This window comes from Acinonyx jubatus, chromosome E2, assembly GCF_027475565.1.
Source record: "Acinonyx jubatus isolate Ajub_Pintada_27869175 chromosome E2, VMU_Ajub_asm_v1.0, whole genome shotgun sequence".
NCBI classification, from domain to species: Eukaryota; Metazoa; Chordata; class Mammalia; order Carnivora; family Felidae; genus Acinonyx; species Acinonyx jubatus.
Window position 1 is genome coordinate 4,949,282 of NC_069396.1, and position 20,727 is coordinate 4,970,008.

The following is a 20,727-nucleotide window of genomic DNA, read 5'->3' on the forward strand; positions in this document are numbered from 1 at the left end:
TATACTTACAGTGCTTCTAAAAGCCACTTTCTCAAAGGCTTCATAGCTTCATGGTGAAATTTATTGTGGTCTTATTACACCTGCTTCTTTTCACCAAATCCCTACCAACCAGCTGGTGCAAGCCCAACAAAATGGTTCGAAGGCTTATCAAGCTCAGCAGCCCTCCAATGATTAATATGATGATAGCGATGTAGCACGAGCGATAGGAAGAGACTTTTCTGCTTACGGAGTTTGATGAATATCTAAGTTGTTTCTGCTCATAGGCTTATTCTTCAGTTATGCAATTAAAGTTCTTATCTGAAGTCCTTGTTCACAGGCTCGATGCCACCATTTTCTTCTGTGTCTACATATTTTGTATATGCTTCGATATAAACACAGTCAACGCTACAGCATTTTTTTTTCCAGTAGTGGGCTAATCCATCAGCAATAGGAGATCTAAGAAGGGCAACACATTTTACGTACAAAAGAAGTGTTTGTTGCTGTGGATGAACTATTATGAAAGCATCTAACCACCATTTTATGAGAAGTTCCAACTCTCAACAGGCAGTTAAGAAGACGGATACATCATCTTTGTGAAAGGTGCAGCCAGATCATTGATGATGATGGTGACGGTGGTGGTAATGGCGATGATTTATTACTCAGTGGTTAAACACAAAAGCTAGGTCATTCTTTCTCAGTGCTCACCTTTATCTTGGTGTGATTCACCTGTCGGTTAGTGCTTCAGAAAACTTGATATGAAGAGGTTAATGTTCATTAAACATTAAAACAAAATTAAAACATTACAAAACCATTAGAAAAAAATAGAGGTGCTTGGAGATACTTTAGTTTGTTTGTAGCTGAGCTCAGGGCAAGTTCCTGAACGCCCTACCCTCTTTCTCCCTCGGCTCTCCCTCCCCCCCGTTGGTTTGGGCATGACTGGGTACTTGGGAGGACACAAGTGTACTTTGGGCTACCTGAGATATCTAATTAACCTTGTGGGAGTCCCTCATGTACCTTCACACAAGCCATGGGAGGGAAAGGAGGGAATACTGAAGAAGAGTCTATCTTGCGCAGTAGACATTTCTAAGCTTTAGTATGAATTGAGAATGGTGTTCACAGTTCTTGACCGAAAGCTCTTAGAACCAAGAAGTAGCAGCAGGTCTATTTGCTCGGTCTGGATGGATAGCCCTGCTAACTGAGGCTTCAGACTAGGGTTTTCTGGTCTGAGGGAGACACTTTGTGTGGTTTTACTGCACGGTTGGGAGGGGCGCTGTGGCCGAGTGGGAACCACAGGTGCCCCGGAGCAAAACGGGCTGGGTTCTCGTTCTGGAGGCCACTTACCTTGGGCAAGCCAAGAGTCACGGCAGGTACATCCATGTGAAACGATGTGCATTTGGAGGAAGAGGCAGTGTTGAAGGTAACTTTTTTCGAAATTAGAAAATGGTCGCGCGTTTTTGTTGAAACAAAGTATCAGAAATAAGTTATCGTGTGTAAAGCGGGGAGGAAAGATTTTTAATCAAGGTGGTTGATGTATTAATAAAACAGTGGAGAAAGTGCGACTGTCCACTCAGCGGAAATAAAATCCTCGGTTTTGTGCTCAGCGATCGAGAAAAGCAATTTCTGGCTTTTACTTTTTTGGTTTTTAATAACTCAGACTAAAATAAAATGCATTGGTAATAACGAGATAATGCTTTGATTTCAATGAACAATGTAAATGTGTTCTAGCAAGTTAGAAAACATTCTGCAGTTCAGGAAATGCTACCACTTTGGTTTCAAAGAGTTGGTCTTTCTTTTTCTTTTTTTTTTTTTTTTTTAAGGATTAGAAAGAAGTACACTCTAGAAATCCGTCTGTCCTGATGAGAACTCTGGGGACAGGGGGTGTACTTAAGTAGGGGAAAATTAAGATATATTCTACTTGCTAAGGAAGTATGCACTTGATTCCTCTTTTCCGGTGTCCTAAGCCAAGTTAAGCCAAGGGTTTGATTTGCAAAGTGCGGGAGAGGCTTGAGAGAGGAGACTTGTTCGTTTCAGTGAATGGGCCACTCGACAGCCGTATTTCTCCCGGGGGATAGTCCAGGTTCATGAAGGAGGGTGAGCTTTCTGATGGTTGGTTAGCTAGCCTCTGGGCCAGGCTGCTGCCCACCTGGCCGTCTGAAGATGCTCCTCGGCTCGTTTCTGGCGTGAGCATTCTCGCCCTGCCTTGCAGGAAGCCGGAAGGGAGGTTCGCCAGGGAGACACGAGCCTGCGTGCTATAAAGCCCGAAGAGGAAATCTCGTGAAGTGTGAGCGTGCAGGCTTGGGTCCCCTGCCCCTGGGCCCACTCCATGCCCCTGGTGGACAACCTATCTGCCATATTTGGGATGTAGCACCTTCTGACTGACCACCGGGCTCGTTCAAGAGAAATATACCCATGCTCTGGGACTGTAGGCGCATGGTTGCGACTGCGTGTCGTGCAGTCATCAAGGTGAGGACGATCTCGCTCCTGAGTATGTGGTCGTCTTCACAGCCGACTGCAAGGTGCTCAAATCGTTCATAGGATGGACAGGATGAGTGCGTCGCCCAGGCTGTGAGTGCGTGCTTCTGGCTTTACAGACGCACTCTCCACTAACAGGAGGTGTACGGGGAACCCCAAATGACCAGTCAAAAAATGTGAACCCGCACGGAGGCAAGACCTCGTATCGGCAACATCAGACACAACATAGAAATCAGAGAAGAGCTACTGTCCAGCCGTTTTAACCACCAATACCCATTTATTTTAATGGAAAAAAAAAATCTCTGCATTCTATATGCTCCAAAAAGACTTACTATTGAAACAAATACAATATATGGAACTCTATCTGCATAATTTCACTACAATAAAGACAACAAAGGACTCCTACTTCCTATCGAAGGCGAACTGAGAAACACAGGTGCAAACGTGGATTGCGTAAGAAAGCGTGGGTGTGCATGTGTGTGCACGTGTGTGCGTGTGGTTAAAACCTTTAGTAAGCAACTGTATTAAAATATGCTAAGACACTTACCTTACCCTAGTTTGTGGCGCGCTCTAATAAGAAGCCACGGGCTGTCACTAGTTTTGTCTGATAGAAAAATTTGGCGTGAGCTTGGATGGTCCTCTACAGTTTATCAACGAGAAGATCATCTTAGTACGGGTTCTAGCTTTTCTCTTAGTTTTACATGCTCACAGAATAAAAATCAATTACTTCTCATACATAATGAACATCTTTTATTTTCAGGTTTGCAAACAACGGTAGTCGGTTCACACAAAAGGGTACTTTTAAAACTACCTGTGTTTAGTCTATTTTACGCCTGTATATATGAAACAAACAGTGTGTATGTGCATAAAGGTATGTCTATACATGTGGGCATATATGTGTATACACGCGGTTCCTGCTGACTGCCTCCCGTGCACGTAGGACCCCCACCATGAGACGTGCAATTGTACGTACATCGGGGAGAGAGAGATTCTCCGCCATGATCCGCGTCCTCGTAAGAATCCGTGGGACTGGATTCAGGACACGTACAAATGCAGACAGATGCCCACGAAATAATATTTGAGCCCTTTTCTTGGCGTTTGATGGTAAAGTTTGCTGCTCTGCTCCTCTCCGCTTTTTCTGAGGATCACGGCATAGGATGGCAGTGAAAAATTGGTTGCAATCCTTTACTGGAGAGGAAGGACTTCTGTCTGTGCTCTCCCTCTCTGCAGACCTGCCTGGCTGGTCGTGGCAGTGTTCGCACCGAACGGGACTGCGCAGGAGCGTCGGCTCTGGGGTCTGTACTAATGCCCAGCTTGATGCTGAGGCCCTGGGCGGGGGGGAGGGGGGGGGCAGCTGCATCACTTCCATCCTTTATTTGTGTGTAACCTCTCAATATCAAAACTAGGCTCCTTCTGTATAGTTTCTCTCTATAAATACTGTGTATATACACATACAGATACTCACACATGTACAAATACTAACCCACAGACGAAGCTGTATGTGTGGAAAGCTGACTAGCAACATGGCAACACATCAGAAAAAGTAGTCATTGTTCCTGCTCCCTGCTCCCAGAAGGTCAAGTTGTACGCCATGATCTTTCAACGTTCGGGGAAATTCAGAAGATTCCGCTAATTAAAGGAGAAAGGAAGATTCTGCCAGAATGGTGAAGAACAGACCCAGTGGTATCGCAAAGAAAACAAAAATCTGGAACAATTGAGGCCTAGTTGTGAAGTTCGAGAGCTGTAAACTGCAATCTTCAGATTTGGATGGTTGTTTTTTCTCTTTTTCTTTTTCTTTTTCCTGTTGCTATGGAAACGTGGTAGTCAAGCTTCGGATGTCAGGAGTTCTCACAGACCTGAATGGAAAAGATTCAGAGCGAAGTCAAGGAATATCGCAACTTGATTGAAAACGTTTTAGCTAAATGTGAGATAAATGGCTGATAAGAGGTGATAAACACATTCATAAACACGGCACTGCCTTGGGGAAGAGAAGGGATAGCTCTGGTGGTTTATGTCTTAAAAAGCAGGATCTGTCTGAAAACGCCAATGCCAAGCCCTTCATCTCAGACTGACCAGCGGTGACGATCTCTGCGACGTTGAGCCCTGTCCCTTGCGCCTTAGCCCAGAACCTGGATGTCTTATGGACAAGTTGACGTGGTAACTTAGAGATTGATGATTATCATCCCAGAAATTAATTTTTGGTCACAGAGAAGAGTGAGAGAGCTGTTAGTGGTTCTGCAGACACGGCGTATGACTCCTGTGGCTGTGGTGACAAAAGACCACTTAGTGCTTAGAGCTTAGTGGCTCAAAATACCAAAACTTAGTCTCTTACAGTTCTGGAAGTCGGAAGTCCAAAATGCGTCTTAGAGGGCTAGAGTCAAGGTGTTGGCAAAGCTGTGCTCCTTTTGGGGGCTCCAGCAGAGAAGCCGCTTCCTTGCCCTTTCTGGCTTCCAGAAGCCCCCCTGTATTTGGCTCATGACCCCTTCCTCCAGCTTCACGGCCTGGACTGTCTCATCCGAGAGTACTGTTGTCACCAAAACTGTGGTTATTCTCTAAGATGTACACCAGCCTGGGTCTCCCCTCTGCCTGATAATAGCACGAGCTTGGTTCTCTGCTGTTTTTGCTTTATTATTAGTATAATATCTTGGGTTTGTACAGGGGAATGGTACCACTAAAACTCATGATATAATCAAAGAAATAAAAATGTGTAAAGGTCAACCTACGACAGAAGTGTAGTTCCTGCTGGAATGAACCGAAGGCTAGAATATAGTAGATTAATTCCGTAAAGCTTGGGCCCTTTCATTCAAAACGTGCCGAGGAGCTGACTGGGGTATAAAACACACCTAATTCTGTACCCCGTTGCTTTCAGAGGTGAATCCTATCCTTTATCTGCTTGGAAAATTTAAAACAGCTTCTCTACAACCAGATACAAGTCTTTGTAATGTGACTCAAATATAAGCAAGATGATACCGAGAAAGTTAAGGCTGTTTTAATAACACTAATTCGGGTGCAGTTTTTGGATGTTACTTCCTACACCCAGGGATATTTACATTGTTTGACGGGTGAGTTTCTTTGCAGTTAGGCATCTCCCCAACTCATTTAATTTCCCTTTTTGGCTGGCTTTTTCACTGTCCTTGTCACCATTATCTTAAACTCCAGTTACTCAGACTGGAGCAAATGGTATTTGCAGATTCACCCACGTTTGAAGAAAGACTCGAAAGGAACAGATTAAATGGCATCCTGAATTTTATTTAAAAATATTTTCCAGGGGCGCCTGGGTGGCTCAGTCGGTTAAGCGGCCGACTTCGGCTCAGGTCACGATCTCACGGTCCATGAGTTCGAGCCCCGCGTCGGGCTCTGGGCTGACGGCTCAGAGCCTGGAGCCTGCTTCCGATTCTGTGTCTCCCTCTCTCTCGGCCCCTCCCCCGTTCATACTCTGTCTCTCTCTGTCTCAAAAATAAATAAAACGTTAAAAAAAAATTAAAAAAAAAATATTTTCCAGTGTGGTACCATGACTTAAAATAATTTTGGTCATTGAGGACAAAAAAAATTTGACTGAATAAAACCCACTAGGAACACCTGGGTGACTCAAGTCAGTGAAGCGTCTGACTTCAGCTCAGGTCATGATCTCACGGTTTGTGAGTTCAAGCCCCGCATCGGGGTCTGTGCTGACAGCTCAGAGGCTGGAGCCTGCTTCAGATTCTGTCTCCCTCTCTTTCTGCCCCTTCCCCGCTTGCTCTCTGTCTCTCTGTGTCTCAAAAATAAACAAACATTAAATGTTTTTTTTTTTTTTAAACCTTACTAAATTAAACAAGTCTCCACTCACGGTTCAAATGAATTTAGAATGTCACAGAAGGGTCCTACCTCTGAGGGCTGTTGACTTGATTACATGAGATAGTCTACACAATTTATGTGAAGCTCTTGGCTTTGTTTGTGGGTGGCACTTAGAAGCCCTAGGAGGTCCACTGTCACTGTCCGTGGAGCCCACCGCTTTGAGGGACCACAGATCCTCTGCAAAGATGACTCAGAACCACCTGGGGGCAGAGGACAGCCTGCTTCATCTGGGTTTGGTGTTTCCCCAGGCCCTGTCTCTGCCCATAACACATGTCACCATAAAAAGGAACAAAATATTGATGTACTCAATGACACGGACTGTACGATTCCATTTACAGAGAATTCCAGAAAAGGCAAGAAAGCACTCAGAGAAGGCAGATCAATGGGGGTCTGGATTCAGGGGAGGGGATCAAGAACAAAGGGCATAAAGAAGCCAGCCGGACCTTGGTTGTTGGTGTGGCTACACAAAACTCATCCAACTGTACCCTTAAAATGGGTGAATTTTATAGAATCCAAGGAACACCTTAACACAAAGCATTAGAATGAAAAGTATTGTCAGTGGCCGTTTTGCTCATCTTGGTCACGTCTTTCAACTTCTTCACTGTGATCGAGATTACAGTTCAATTCCCTCTCCTTGCCGAAGAAGAGACATTTCATTTTGGTACTTGCTAATATGGTTCACCTGAACTGTCTTTTTATATTCTTGCTATTGCTGATTAATTAAGCCTAAAACAATGTTCAAAAGGCTTTGAGGATGATATGCTTCCCTGGAGTTGCCTGTGGCACACGACACAGAGCCCTGCGAACCGCCCCCCAGACATAGGCTAGTAGAGACGTGAGCTTGCCTCGTCGGGAGGGTCCTAGGGGGAGCATTTAAGCATCTCTTCGGTGCCATCAACAGATACCTTCAACAACAAAATTGGCAGTAAAATTAATTTCATTTACATTTTTTACTACTTTCAATGTCATTAGTTTTATTTCCTTCAGTTTTAGCCGTCAAAGACGAAAGTGCAGACCTCTCGGTTCACTTCTCATTGCGATAAAGCCTTCTATGGTATCGTAACAAGGTGAAATGTTTTCATTACTTTTCTTCCATGAGGAGGCGGTCTAATGGTGGAAGCTGGCCTCACTGCTTACTCACCCGGGGAACTTTCAGAGCACCTTCTCATCTATAAAATCTCTAGGCCAATGAAGGAAACAAAAAAGCCATGGAACATCAGGATGTTTGGTTAATGGTAGTCTACCTGGATCCGAATATTATTTGAGGAGAGGAGAAAAAAAAATATCCCCCGCCACGTTGTATGATGAGCTCACTGCAGTTTTATGAGCAATGCTGTAATGGAGGTGTTCGCACACTTTTCCTGTAAGGGGCCAGATGGTAAGTATCTCCACTCTGCAGGCCACAGAGCCTCTGTGGCACCTGCTCAACTCTGCCGTGTTGCAGCAGCAGGCAGGCAACGTGTAAGTGAACGGCTATGGCTGTGTTCCAATAAAACTTTATTTACAAAAACAGGAATTGGGCCACGTTTGACCCTTGGACAGTAGTTTGCCGACTCCTGATTCAAAGAAACATCAAGCAGAGTCTACCAGATCCCGAAATTCTTTCAAGGACTATGGCTGAGGCAGGAAGTTATTACCCTTGCACTTTATAATCTAGTTGAGTGCTTGTAAACACCACTCCCCCACCACCTCCACCTAACTTAGTGTTTTAGGCCCATTTCTGTGCAGTCTCTCGTCAGTATCATGTTAATAGCTACACAGGTGGGTTGGCCACTTTGAGTTCTGCTCTTACGAAAGAGTGGCATGCCCCACGGTTACTTATTCCTGCTAGCTCTAACCCAGCTCCTCAGACATCTTATTAGCAAAGTCCTTGTCAGGAAGAACCTCTCCGGCTAGGTATATAATACCACAAGAACCATTATATTTGGCAGGCTCTAATTAAGTGAACAGTATTAAATAACCTTATGCCTTTAATATAGGGACAGACGGAGATTCTTTCTGAAGTCAAGCAGGTGAGCGTTAATACCTGTTCTTGACTCTTTTTTGGGCTGATACTACCCGGGTTGTGCAAAACATCAGAGGGCTAACCGAGTACCTTTCCAGCTGTGGAGAAAGATTCAGAGCTCCCTTCTGAGGATGATTTTGACGTTACCTCCAGGGGCCTCACCGACAGTGGGGAGGCTGAGTGCTGCGAGGTAGGACGGCTCTTTTTGTGAGAACAAACAGCACACCTGACATTTCATAGTACGCACGCATCTGTCTTTTCTCGATGACACTGTTTTGGGTATAAAATGAACATGAGCTCTGGGGCACCTGGGTGGCTCCGTCGGTTGAGTGTCCGACTTTGGCTCAGGTCACGATGTCACAGTTCATGGATTCGAGCCCCACATCGGGCTCTGTGCTGACAGCTCGGAGCCTGGAGCCTGCTTCGGATTCTGTGTCTCCCTCTCTCTCTGCCCTTCCCCTGCTTGCACTCTGTCTCTCTCTCAAAAATAAATAAACATTCAAAAAAAATTTTTAAAAATGAACGTGAGTTCCTTAGGAGTTACCTGGCAATTCTGCCGTGGAGTTGTTGTGATCCTAGCGGTCAGCTGAGAGAGAAGTGGGCAATCTTTGGGGACCTGCTCACCAATGGCCTCTGTAGGCCTTGAGTTTCTAAAGTAGGGGGCCCAGAAAAATTCCTTGTTGATAAGAAGAAAGTACTGCCCCGTTATTTATATTCCTTTTAGTCTACACAAATAGGTTAAGTTGTACTGATTTTCATATATGGATTGGGAGTAGCAGGCACGTGTATTTAGTATTAAAAATACTGTGTAAATATATGCACACACTAGGTCTGTGTGGAGGCCACTGTCACCTTGGATGTGGGTTCCACAGGCTGGATGGGCCTGGGAATGTGTATTTCAACACGCACAGGTAGGAAGTCTCCATTTTATGTTTTTTAAGAAAAGTTTTTTTTAATGTTCATTTCTGAGAGACAGAGTGCGAGCAAAGGAGGTACAGAGAGAGAGAGGGAGACACAGAACCCAAGGCAGGCTCCAGGCTCTGAGCTGTCAGCACAGAGCCCGACATGGGGCTTCAACCCACGAGCTGTGAGATCATGACCTGAGCGGAAATCAAGAGTCAGACGCTTAACCGGCTGAGCCACCCAGGCGGCCCTCCTCGTGGGGCTTTTACTGCTTTGCCCCGCACCTCTCTCTGCGGACTCACTGTGGTCCATGTGCTCCCACTTCCAGGTGGCAGGCGTGCTCCCTGTGGGCCTGCCGTGCTTATCCAGAAGGCCCTGTTTGACCATCAGTCTCTTCTGACCTGCCGTTGGACCTAAACCCCACTTCTAAGGGCCGGTGTCTCTCTCCATGATGACTCTCTCGATCTTGGCTGCCGTGTCACAGTCATGGGCGGAGATCCCTGCTGCGGCCATTGATGCATAGCCGTGCAGGCTGCTTCCCCCTCGGTGGTGATGACCGCCACCTCCTGATTGACTGTGACGCCGTCCTCAGATCGGAGGGCACCTGCACGTGTGATCTGTGCCCCACAGCAGAGTGCCCTCCTCTTCATCGTCTTTCACAAGCAGCCGTTCATGAGAAGGCAGTGGGTTTTCCAGAGCGTAAACGGCTCACTGCACGTGGCTCTCATCCTTGTCGTTGTCATACTCCATTGTCACCAGAGTATGAACCCCCCCAAAGTTCCTGCATCTGACCCCCTATTCCCAACAACAAACCCAGGTGCACACACAGCATCCGAATATAGGTGCCGGCCTCACAACTCACCTAAGCGATTCCTCGTCTCTCGGGATGATGTGCCATCAGCTTGCTCTCGTGTTTGGTCCACACTCAGAGCTGCCCCTTCACTGCAGCAGGAAGCGGCAGTGGCTGGAATAAGGCGCCTGTCAGAGCTCCTGGGGCCCCAGAAGGTTGAGTCCCCCCCTCCAATAGCATCATGTAGCTGGACAATTCCCACACACTCTGTCTGCACAATGTCGGGATTCCTCCCCCACCTTTTTCTCCCCCTTCCCCTAACCCCATGGTCTTCTGTTAAGTTCCTCAGGATCCACATAAGAGTAAAAACATATGGTATCTGTCTTTCTCTGTATGCCTTATTTCACTTAGCATCACACTCTCCAGTTCCATCCACGTGGTACAAAAGGCCAGATTTCATCCTTTCTCATTGCCACGTAGTATTCCATTGTGTATATAAACCACAATTTCTTTATCCATTCATCAGCTGATGGACATTTAGGCTCTTTCCATAATTTGGCTATTGTTGAAAGTGCTGCTCTGAACATTGGGGTACAAGTGCCCCTATGCCTCAGCACTCCTGTATCTCTTGGGTAAATTCCTAGCAGTGCTATTGCTGGGTCATAGAATAGATCTAGTTTTAATTTTTTGAGGAACCTCCACACTGTTTTCCAGAGCGGCTGCACCAGTTTGCATTCCCTCCAACAGTGCAAGAGGGTTCCCGCTTCTACACAGCCTCGCCAGCATCTATAGTCTGATTTGTTCATTTTGGCCTCTCTGACTGGCGTGAGGTGATATCTGAGTGTGGTTTTGATTTGTGTTTCCCTGATGAGGAGCGATGTTGAGCATCTTTTCATGTGCCTGTTGGCCCTCCGGATGTCTTCTTTAGAGAAGTGTCTGTTGATGTTTTCTGCCCACTTCTTCACTGGATTATTTGTTTTTTGGGTGTGGAGTTTGGTGAGTTCTTTATGGATTTTGGATACTAGCCCTTTGTCCGATATGTCATTTGCAAATATCTTTTCCCATTCCGTGGGTTGCCTTTTAGTTTTGTTGGTGTTTCCTTTGCTGTGCAGAAGCTTTTTATCTTCATGAGGTCCCAGTAGTTCATTTTTGCTTTTAATTCCCTTGTCTTTGGAGATGTGTCAAGTAAGAAATTGCTGAGACTGAGGTCAGAGACGTTTTTTCCTGCTTTCTCCTCTAGGGTTTTGATGGTTTCCTGTCTCACATTCAGGTCCTTCATCCATTGGAGTTTATTTTTGTGAATGGTGTAAGAAAGTGGTCTAGTTTCATTCTTCTGCATGTTGCTGTTCAGCTCTCCCAGCACCATTTGTTAAAGAGATCGTCTTTTTTCCACTGGATATTCTTTCCTGCTTTGTCAAAGATTAGTTGGCCATACTCTTGTGGGTCTAGTTCTGGGGTTTCTATTCTATTCCATTGGTCTATGTGTCTGTTGTTGTGCCAATATCATGCTGTCTTGATGGTTACAGCTTTGTAGTTGAGGCTGAAGTCTGGGATTGTGATGCTTCCCGCTTTGGTCTTCTTCAATGTTACTTTGGCTATTCGGGGTCTTTTGTGGTTCCATACAAATTTTAGGATTGCTCTAAAACATTTTTTTAAACATTTATTTTATTTTTGAGAGAGAGACAGAGCACAAGTCAGGGAGAGGCACGGAATCCGAAGCAGGCTCCAGGCTCAGAGCTGTCAGCACAGAGCCCGACGTGGGGCTCAAACTCATGAACCGTGAGATCATGACCTGAGCTGAAGTCGGACACTTAACCAACTGAGCCCCCCAGGCACCCTGGAAGTCTCCATTTTAAAACCCCCCTGGCAGTCTAGAGTAGCTGATGAGTGAACAGCATCCTGCCATGTGCCTTGGTTCTTCAAAGCAACGTCATCGAGAGTCAGGCTTTGCTATCGTGTAACTGGGTTTATGGTGGGTGATGTGTGTGAGTGGCCACTCAATTACTTTCTCTCCTCTCTGTGTACACACCCACATGCACCCACACAACACTTTTTTCTTTACGATCACACGCGAACTACTCCTTGCTAGTTTATCCAGGCTCTGCTAGATGTGAGTTCCAATTCTGCCTCGAAACCAGACCCAGCGCGGGGCTTGCCATCTGCCTAGCACTCCCTTGAGAAGCTGGTGGAAAACAGATTCCAGGTTACTGCAATAGCGTCGATCGTCGAAGGGCACCGTAAATAATCATCGCGTGTCTGCTGATTGAGGAGTATGCTCCACAGGATTCATCCGACGGATCCTGTCTAGCAGTTGGAATGAATGCACTAGGGCAGGGGTGACTATGGCCGTTGGGCCACAGTGTGTTTGTGTGGCTCTCGAGCTGAGACTGGGTCTCAAACTTTTGTTGTGCCTGGCTGGCTCAGTTGGGTAAGCAGTGGACTCTTGGTTTTGGCTGCGGTCACGATCTCGTGGCTTGTGGGTTTGAGCCCCATGTTGGGCTCTGGGTGGACACTGTGGAACCTGCTTGGGATGCTCTTTCTCTGCCTCTCTCTGCACCTCCGATGCGTGCACGTGCTCTCTCTCTCTGCCCCTTCTGTGACGCTCTGTCTCTCAAAATAAATAAGCTCTGAAAAATGTTTTTCAGTCTTTTAAAAAGTGGTAAAAAACAAAATAACAACAACAAAAGAGTAAGTGACAAAGATCTGATGTGGTCCATAGAGCCCAAAATATTTGCCGCCCAGCCCTTTGGGGTAAAAGTGTGCCAACCCCCAAACGAGACTAACGTAGATCGATCTTGGAAAGGTAATGTGGGGAGGAACAAAGGCAAGTCACAGAACATCGTGCTCAGTATAATATGAATTACATAAGGTTTTACAAACTGCACAAAATAGAACTATAAGTGGGGTGTGTGTGTGTGTGTGTATGTGTGTGTGTGTGTGTGTGTAGTAAATGTATAAACTAACATCTGGACACACTCTAAGTCAAGATAGTATTTTCTCTGGGGAGAGAGAATAGGAAATGAAACTGGGGAGAAAAAAGGGGATTTCACCTTTACCTATAATATTTTATTTCTTGAATAAAAAGGAAGAAGAAAGAAGAAAAGAAAGAGAATATATTTTCTTCCATCTATCCTTCCTTCCTTCCTTCCTTCCTTCCTTCCATCCATCCATCCATATATCCATCCATCCATCCATCCATCCATCCATCCAATGAGACACTTCTCATTGTAAGATGTTCTCCTTGGTTTGCCTCCAGGATGCTGGCTCAGCACAGAGCTTTGTAAAGAATAAATATCTGATGTTGGAATGTGTAACTTCCTGTTGACCCCACTTACCACTGTCACCAGGATGTAGTAACTTCTGGGGCTTTTTTTCCTAACCATCAATTTCTCAAGTTCCTAATTCACAACCACCTGATAACTTCCTCCAAATATAAATACCAGAGCCCAAGTGGGTCTGAATGGCATTACCTGTATGTGAATGATTGCTAAGGTTTATGTTGGAGAGCATTCCATGCAAAGGAAATATTTGAGACATACATCTATTCATTCAATGCTCACATTTATATTACTTGGCCAAACCATTCATTTGTTTAAAATAATACATCATTATAGTACTGAGATTACCACCAGTCAGTGAAAGTATGCGTGCAATATGCATTTCTCTACTTTCCTACGGCCCAGGCTCCATCCATGAATTCTCATGACTGCTCTTAAAAAGGCACGATACCTACTTTAACCTTGCAAAAGAGAATTCTGCACACTGCAGAGAGGAATGAGGCCCTGCCGGACCGAAGACCTAATGTGGCGCATTCTTATTAGCCTAAGTTCAGTGGCGCTGGCAGGAAGTTTTTCCCATCACCCGGTCTGTGGGTTACACTGAGCGTCTTCACACATTTCCTTGGAGTGGCTGGAACCCTTTTACATGTAATACTTTCTATTATATGGACATAACCCAAGAACGAATGCTTCCTCTGGGATGAATCATGCTGACAGATATACGGGAAGCAGTGGCTTTGGGGAAGTTGCGTTTTCGTACTTGTGTGCGCCCTGGATTCGGGCTACTTACAAGCCAAACTGAAGAGAGAGGCGAGCAGGACCGAGGTCGCGCTGAAGTGGAGGGCCCCCGCCGCGTTGCAGTCCACTTTGGAGTTCTTGCAGGAGCACACTTGTATCCTGAGGTCTGTGACGTTCGTCATGGGCGGTTTCCCTGAGTCAGTCACCATGATGGGCAGGTGGTAGTTGGCTTTGTTCAGGTTTTGGAGGAGGCTTACCAGGGCGTGCGTATCTGTGGGGGACCAGAGGACCTTTGTGAGAGAGGGTTAGACTTCCCCGAATAAAAGAGTCGGGTTTTGGTGACTCAAACCACAACAAACAGGCATTGCACGTTGGTTTATAACCCTGGGAGTGTTTAAACTTAAATTCATTTGGGCACCTGGGTGGCTCAGTCAGTTAAGCGTCCAACTTCAGCTGAGGTCATGATCTCACGGTCCGTGGGTTCGAGCCCCGCATTGGGCTCTGTGCTGACAGCTCAGCGCCTGGGGCCTGCTTCGGATTCTGTGTCTCCTTCGCTCTCTGTCCCTCCCCTACTAACGTTCTGTCTCTCCATCTCTCTCAAAAATGAATAAACATTAAAAAAAATTTTTAAACTTAAATTCATTAACAGCAAATAAAAATCCAAATTTGGGTTTTCAGTTGTGCCAGCCACATCTCAAGTGTCCAGCAACCTCATGTCGCGAGTGGCCACTGCGTCGGGCAGCGTCGCATAGAACATTCCACTGCCAAGAAGTCCTGTGGCTCAGTGCTATTATTCTCTGTTTCAAAGGGACCCATTTTGTGGAGCTGACTGCATACCAAAAACTGCCCCCTGCAAATTTATGGTACTGATAAAACCATCTTTGCAAAGATCACATTCAACATCTAAACAAACTGATGTAAAAATCCACTCTCACATCATTACACCCTACGTCTTAAATATATACAATTTTTATTTGTCAGCTCAACTCTAATAGAGCTGGAACAAAGAAAAAAAGACAAAAAAAGAAAAAAAAGAAATAATCGGCTCAGAGCATTTTTACTTAAGAATCCAAGTTCAAATAATCAAAATAAATTCTTAGACCAAAAAAACTCCCAAAACAAAACAAAAAAACCCCAAAACTACCCAAACCCAAACTATCCATTTACTCTAAATGTGGGCAGGACCCACATGTGTTGCCCTGGGGTTCTATAGTCTACGTCTTTATTAGTCCTCAGCCATAGCTCTGGATTTGGGTGGGAGCCCGCAGCATAACCCCAGCACAGGGACTGAACTTTAGGCCCTTGTTTAGTGGGAATATGTGCTATGAGGCAGGCCTTGGGCAGCATGCAAAAATGGCCACCCCACATGGCCACTGTTTTTAGCCTCGGACTATTCTGTTTTCAAGTCAGTCAGATGACTGGGGATATATGTATATTACACACATATATATTATATATAACACACACATATATAATATATATAACATATATATTATATACAACATATCTAAAAATATATATAAAATATATTATAACATATATAACATATATATTATATATAACATATATAACATATATATAATTTATATATATAACATATATAACACATATAGAACATTTATATATATAACATATATATGATATATATATTTTATGTAACATATATATAAAAATATATAACATATATATAACATATGTATAATATATAACATTTATCATATGTATGTTGTATATATTATATGTATGTTATATATAATATGTATGTAACATATATATTATATATATGTACACACACAATTTTTTTTGACTGCCTCTTTCTGGGCATGAACGGTGTTAGGTATTAAAAAAAAAAACTAGGACAAGGGAAAGGACTGAGAAGTCTTCATCTCGTAAATAAAACCATGAGGAAGACTGAGCAATGACACGGAAGCAGAAACAGATGAAGTGTCATCCTGACAGGAAGGAGAAGCAGCAGAAATAACCGATGTACACAGTCACCCCAGTGAGGTGGCAAGATAACGAAAGGAACATTCTCCCATCTCCCTCGAGTGGACGAGACACTCGAAGAAGTTCCAGCTGGAACTTTCTGGAAAGAGCTGGTGATGGTTATTTAAATCCGCTACAGCCACAAAAACTAGCAAAGGAAGCATCAGCCCCTCAGACAAGAGAACGGTTGTTTTAATTAAAAATAATCAGTGTAACAGAACTCATTCCTTAAAAAAGCAATAAAATAGACAAACAGGCAAATGGAATCAATAACAAAAGGAAGGCACTAATAAAATGAGATATGAGATAAGGCCATTCAATACATACGAGATGTTTTAATAGAAAATTTTATGCGCAACTGTACATTTCCAGAAGTTAATGAAATGCGTAATTCCCCATCCCTCTCGAAAAGTCTACCGCTGGTGGATGAGGAGGGTACCCTGGCTGGGTCAGCTGCAGGAGAAGTTCACTACCGGAGACAGAGTGTGGGTCACATGCGTGGATCCTGGTTTTTTACTTCATTGCACAACCAGGGGAACTCGGTAGTGAGCTCACATTTGCCTCGGGGAGGGAAGCGGGCGCAGTGATGTGGATACGGGGAATGTACCTCGGTCAGCACCCTGGTGTTGCGGCCTTAGGAAGGCAGATGGGACATGTTGGGCCAAGTTCCGAATTCTGCCTTCCCACACGGAAAGACTGGTAGAAGGGACGGGGCTTGCATGTGTCATAAGTGAGGGACAGGACGGCTGGGCGGTGATATCACGGTGGAACGTGTAAGCCACGGTTGTTGCAAAGACGAAGGTAATTTTGAGGAGGTCTGCAGTGTAAAGTGGACGATGGAGGGTCAGAGGCTGAGACTCTTTACATTTTTTTAATGTTTATTTATTATTTTGAGACAGAGAGAGAGAGAGAGAGAGAGAGAGACAGACAGACAGACCGAGAGGGAGACACAGAATCTGAAGCAGGCTCCAGGCTCTGGGCTGTCAGCACAGAGCCTGACACGGGGCTTGAACTCACTGACTGTGAGATCATGATCAGAGATGAAATCACTTACAGTATAGGGCGTATGGTATAGGGTATACAATACACCATGTAGAGTACAGAAGAGATAAGAAAAGAAACAAAAGAGAAAACTCTGATGCTTGCATTTTTAAGAAACCGATATGTATTTGTGCAGATTGTGTTCATCTGCTGGTGGGGAAACTGTCAGCACCGACAGGGTGTGAATCACTTGAAATCAACCCCTCGAGACCAGGAGCGAGTAGGAGGGAGCAAGAGTCTGGGGAAGGGAGGCAGGCTGGGGAAGCCAGGCTTCAAAGCCCAAGGAGCAGCTACAGAATGTGTAACTGGACTTACTGTTGATCTTGGAGATCTTCCAGACTTTGTCAGGAACGGCTTGTTTGTGGATCTCAAATTTGAAAGGGTCTGTATTTGGGTGAAGGTCCTTATCTGATGCTCCCAAAATGACTACGCTGAGGTTTTTGGCATCATCACAGACTTCAGCCACCGTGGGGTAGATGAAGGGGGCGTTGTCGTTGACATCCTCCAGAGTGATCAGCAAAGTCCCGGTGCCTGTAGCGGGAGGGTTGCCTATGGGGCAGAGAGTGAAGGTGTTAGCAGGGAGCTGCTGCAAGAGACCTCTGTCACCTGCTTTCCTCCAGTGTGCTGGCCACCTGCTAACAGGTTTCGAACAGGACTGAAGACAATAGCTTATGCATCTGTATAAAGTCGAGAGGTTAAAAGCCTTTTCTCGTATATAAAACCTCTGATTTAAATTCTTTAGCACACGGGGGCGCCTGGGTGGCTCAGTCGGTCGAGCCATCGTGGTCATGATCTCACCATTCCGGAGTTCGAGCCCCACATCGGGCTCTGTGCTGACAGCTCGGAGCCTGGAGCCTGCTTCGGATTCTGTGTCTCCCTCTCTCTCTGCCCCTAACCCATTTGCATTCTCTCTCTTTCAAAATAAATAAACATTAAAAAAAATAAAAATACATTAATTCTTTAGCACACTAGCCATAATTACAAATTAGAGGCAAAGAATGGAGATAGCAAATGGGACCTGTCCTCACTTACCAAATGAAAGCTTTATCTAAATACCCGAGTATTCACATGTGCTGTTGGGACAGGGGAGGATGGAGGTCCCATGAGAGGAGGCTGTGTTTTGCACGTATGGAATAGTTCTGCCTTGACTGGCCAGTTGACTGGAGAGAGAAGGAGCTAATCTGGGGTTTTCCTCTGTGGGTGAAATGGGTCTGGGGGGCTGGCCTGGCTGGCCTGCCAGCATAGGACAGATTTAGAAAGTCAGGTTAGTGACGAGAAACAAAGTCACTAGCTGGCTACTGGGACAGATGAAGCGACCGTAATATAATCTTTGGGTCTTATTTTTAAGGCCTTGCATTTTCAATATTTCCGCGACTTCCACGTTTTTTACTGGAGGGAACATTATTTTTAAAAAGCCATTCTAATTACCCAGGTGATAGTGTCTTTCACTCAAAGAAAAAAATGTTTCATTTCAGTAAGACTCAGAGTGACTTTACTTCCTTTTTCCTAAATTTATTTTTAATCAGCTATGCATTAGAGATTTTGTCTTGGGACAAACCATTCGTTAATAGTTCCTAATTTCTGTGAGAAAGGTTAGATCGAAATTGGCAGGCCACACATCGTAAGCGTATGGATTTGCCCTATTCCAAAAAGGATTTGGCGCCCCCGTCAAATATGGTACGCGAATTTTATGCACTATTACTAACCTAAATTGTCGGGCTCGGTTTAATTTTTCCTATCCTCAGTTGTACTTAAAAAGCCCAGTGTTATTTTACTTCCTACTGTGTTTATTTCTTGAAATGCAGAGTAAGATTAAAGTCGAGTTATGAATCATGTGGGGGTTCGAAGGGTGGTGAACATTTGAGCTCAGGGTACAGGTATCACGTGCAAGGCAAGGCATGGTCGGACAGATTCCACCGGTAAGGAAATGATGAGACCTTTTTAGAATCAGGCAGGTTATTCCGCCATCAGCTAGACAGTAAAAGGGCGAGCAGGCAGAGGTGGCCCCTGCGCAGGTGTCGTTAAGCCAAAGGGACCAGGTGACTACAACCTGGAGCCACTGGCAAGCTGCTTCCCAGCAGTTTGTAGCCTGCAGCTGTGCCCTAACAAGGGCAGGCAGGAAGCCTAATCTCTCATCAACCCAGAAGGAGATGGCAAGCTGTCTGGTGACAGCCTCCCAGGGGACCCAGAGAGGCAGGTGAGAAATAGCAGTTCCTACAAGCCTGCTGGTCCATGTGGATACATGCAAAGTCATCCGGTGCCATCACGGGCCGCACCCTAGTGCAGAGCACATGGCAAGACGGCAAGGAGATGAGGCTGAGCGTGTCTGGCAGGACAGGGGGCCTTGACCACATGAAGTCACCGGAGGTTTTTCAGAGAGACGGCAGAACATCTGCTCTGATTTATGGAAACACACGTGATACTGGCAGGAGATGTTGGACGTTGGAGGCAGGGAGACCAGCGATAGGTGGTCATGATGTCACGATGTGGGCAAGTTGGAATAAGAAAGAAACGTCTTTTTGGGCGCCTGGGTGGCTCAGTCAGTTAAGTGTCCAACTCGCGATTTCAGCTCAGGTCACCATCTCACGGTTTGTTGAGTTTGAGCCTCGCATTGGGTGCTGTGCCGACAGCGTGGAGCCTGCTTGGGATGCTCCCTCTCCCTCTCTCTCTACGGCCCCCCGCTCATGCTCTCTCCCAGAAGTAAATAAGTAAGCATTGAAAAAGGAAGAAAGAAAGAGACGTCTTGTCTTGGTGATCATGCACTCAGATGAGGCTGCTCGCAGAAAAGCGGAAGGTAGTGGGGAGCGCAGAGACGTGAGTTCAGCTCTGATTGGGCGAACAGCCCCTCAAATTCAGTGCGCCCATGTAAAAGCGCACAGAGCTTAGGAGACACGCCAGCGCTGGGTAGCGATGGAGGACTTGTCAGCAGAGAGGCTTTGAAATAGTCCTAGCTCATCAGGCAACGCGACGTGACAGGGCAGAATGGCCAAGGGGTGAAGGGTGAGGAAACCCCGGAGTTTAACGAGCGGCTGGTGGCTTGCAGAAGACAGAGGGGACGTAAATTGGAAGAGGAGGCAAGGGACGGCAGTGAAATGTGTCGTGACGCCCCAGAGGATAAGGGGTAGAGAGAAGCCACGGGATTTTGCAAGGAGAAGGGGACTGATGACTTCTCTCTGAGAGCCTTCCACTATGGAAGAACCAGCTGGAAGGAAGCCAGGCAGTGAGTCAAGAAGTGACAATAGAGACTTTTTAGCGGGGCTGGTGGAAATGTAAATATATCGACACCCAGGGAGAGTTTTAGAATAAGCATTCCAATAAATAGCTGCTAACGTCGAAACACAAACGTCATTCACCAGCAGAAGGATGGCAACTTCTCATGGTGGCACACCACCAACTTTGGTTGGATCGAGAATTCAAAAGAAATGGGGCGCCTGGGTGGCTCGGTTGGCTAAGTGTTTGACTTCGGCTCAGGTCATGATGTCACGGTCCGTGAGTTCGAGCCCCGCGTCGGGCTCTGTGCTGACCGCTCAGAGCCTGGAGCCTGTTTCCGATTCTGTGTCTCCTTCTCTCTCTGCCCCTCCCCTGTTCATGCTCTGTCTCTCTCTGTCTCAAAAATAAATAAACGTTAAAAAAAAAAAGAAATGTGTAATTACTTTGAGCTTGGCTTTCCACTGTCAGCTTGTCTTTGGTAGAACTTCTTA

General features: G+C 45.6%; 1 protein-coding gene and 1 pseudogene across 1 annotated transcript in view; both read right to left on the minus strand.

The window, feature by feature from the left end:
- Window positions 1-2,704: 2,704 nt before the first annotated feature.
- CDH13 (cadherin 13) overlaps window positions 2,705-20,727 on the minus strand; it is a 1,023,179-nt gene continuing 1,005,156 nt past the window's right edge. Inside the window, exons 12-14 of the mRNA XM_015083822.3 lie at window positions 17,342-17,575; window positions 14,052-14,270; window positions 2,705-4,307 (exon numbers count right to left, since the gene is read on the minus strand). Of these exons, the coding sequence (XP_014939308.2) occupies window positions 4,300-4,307; window positions 14,052-14,270; window positions 17,342-17,575 (461 nt within the window). The 3' untranslated portion in view covers window positions 2,705-4,299. The remainder of the gene's footprint in view (window positions 4,308-14,051; window positions 14,271-17,341; window positions 17,576-20,727) is intronic.
- LOC106985615 (H/ACA ribonucleoprotein complex subunit DKC1-like) lies at window positions 5,974-13,366 on the minus strand (annotated as a pseudogene).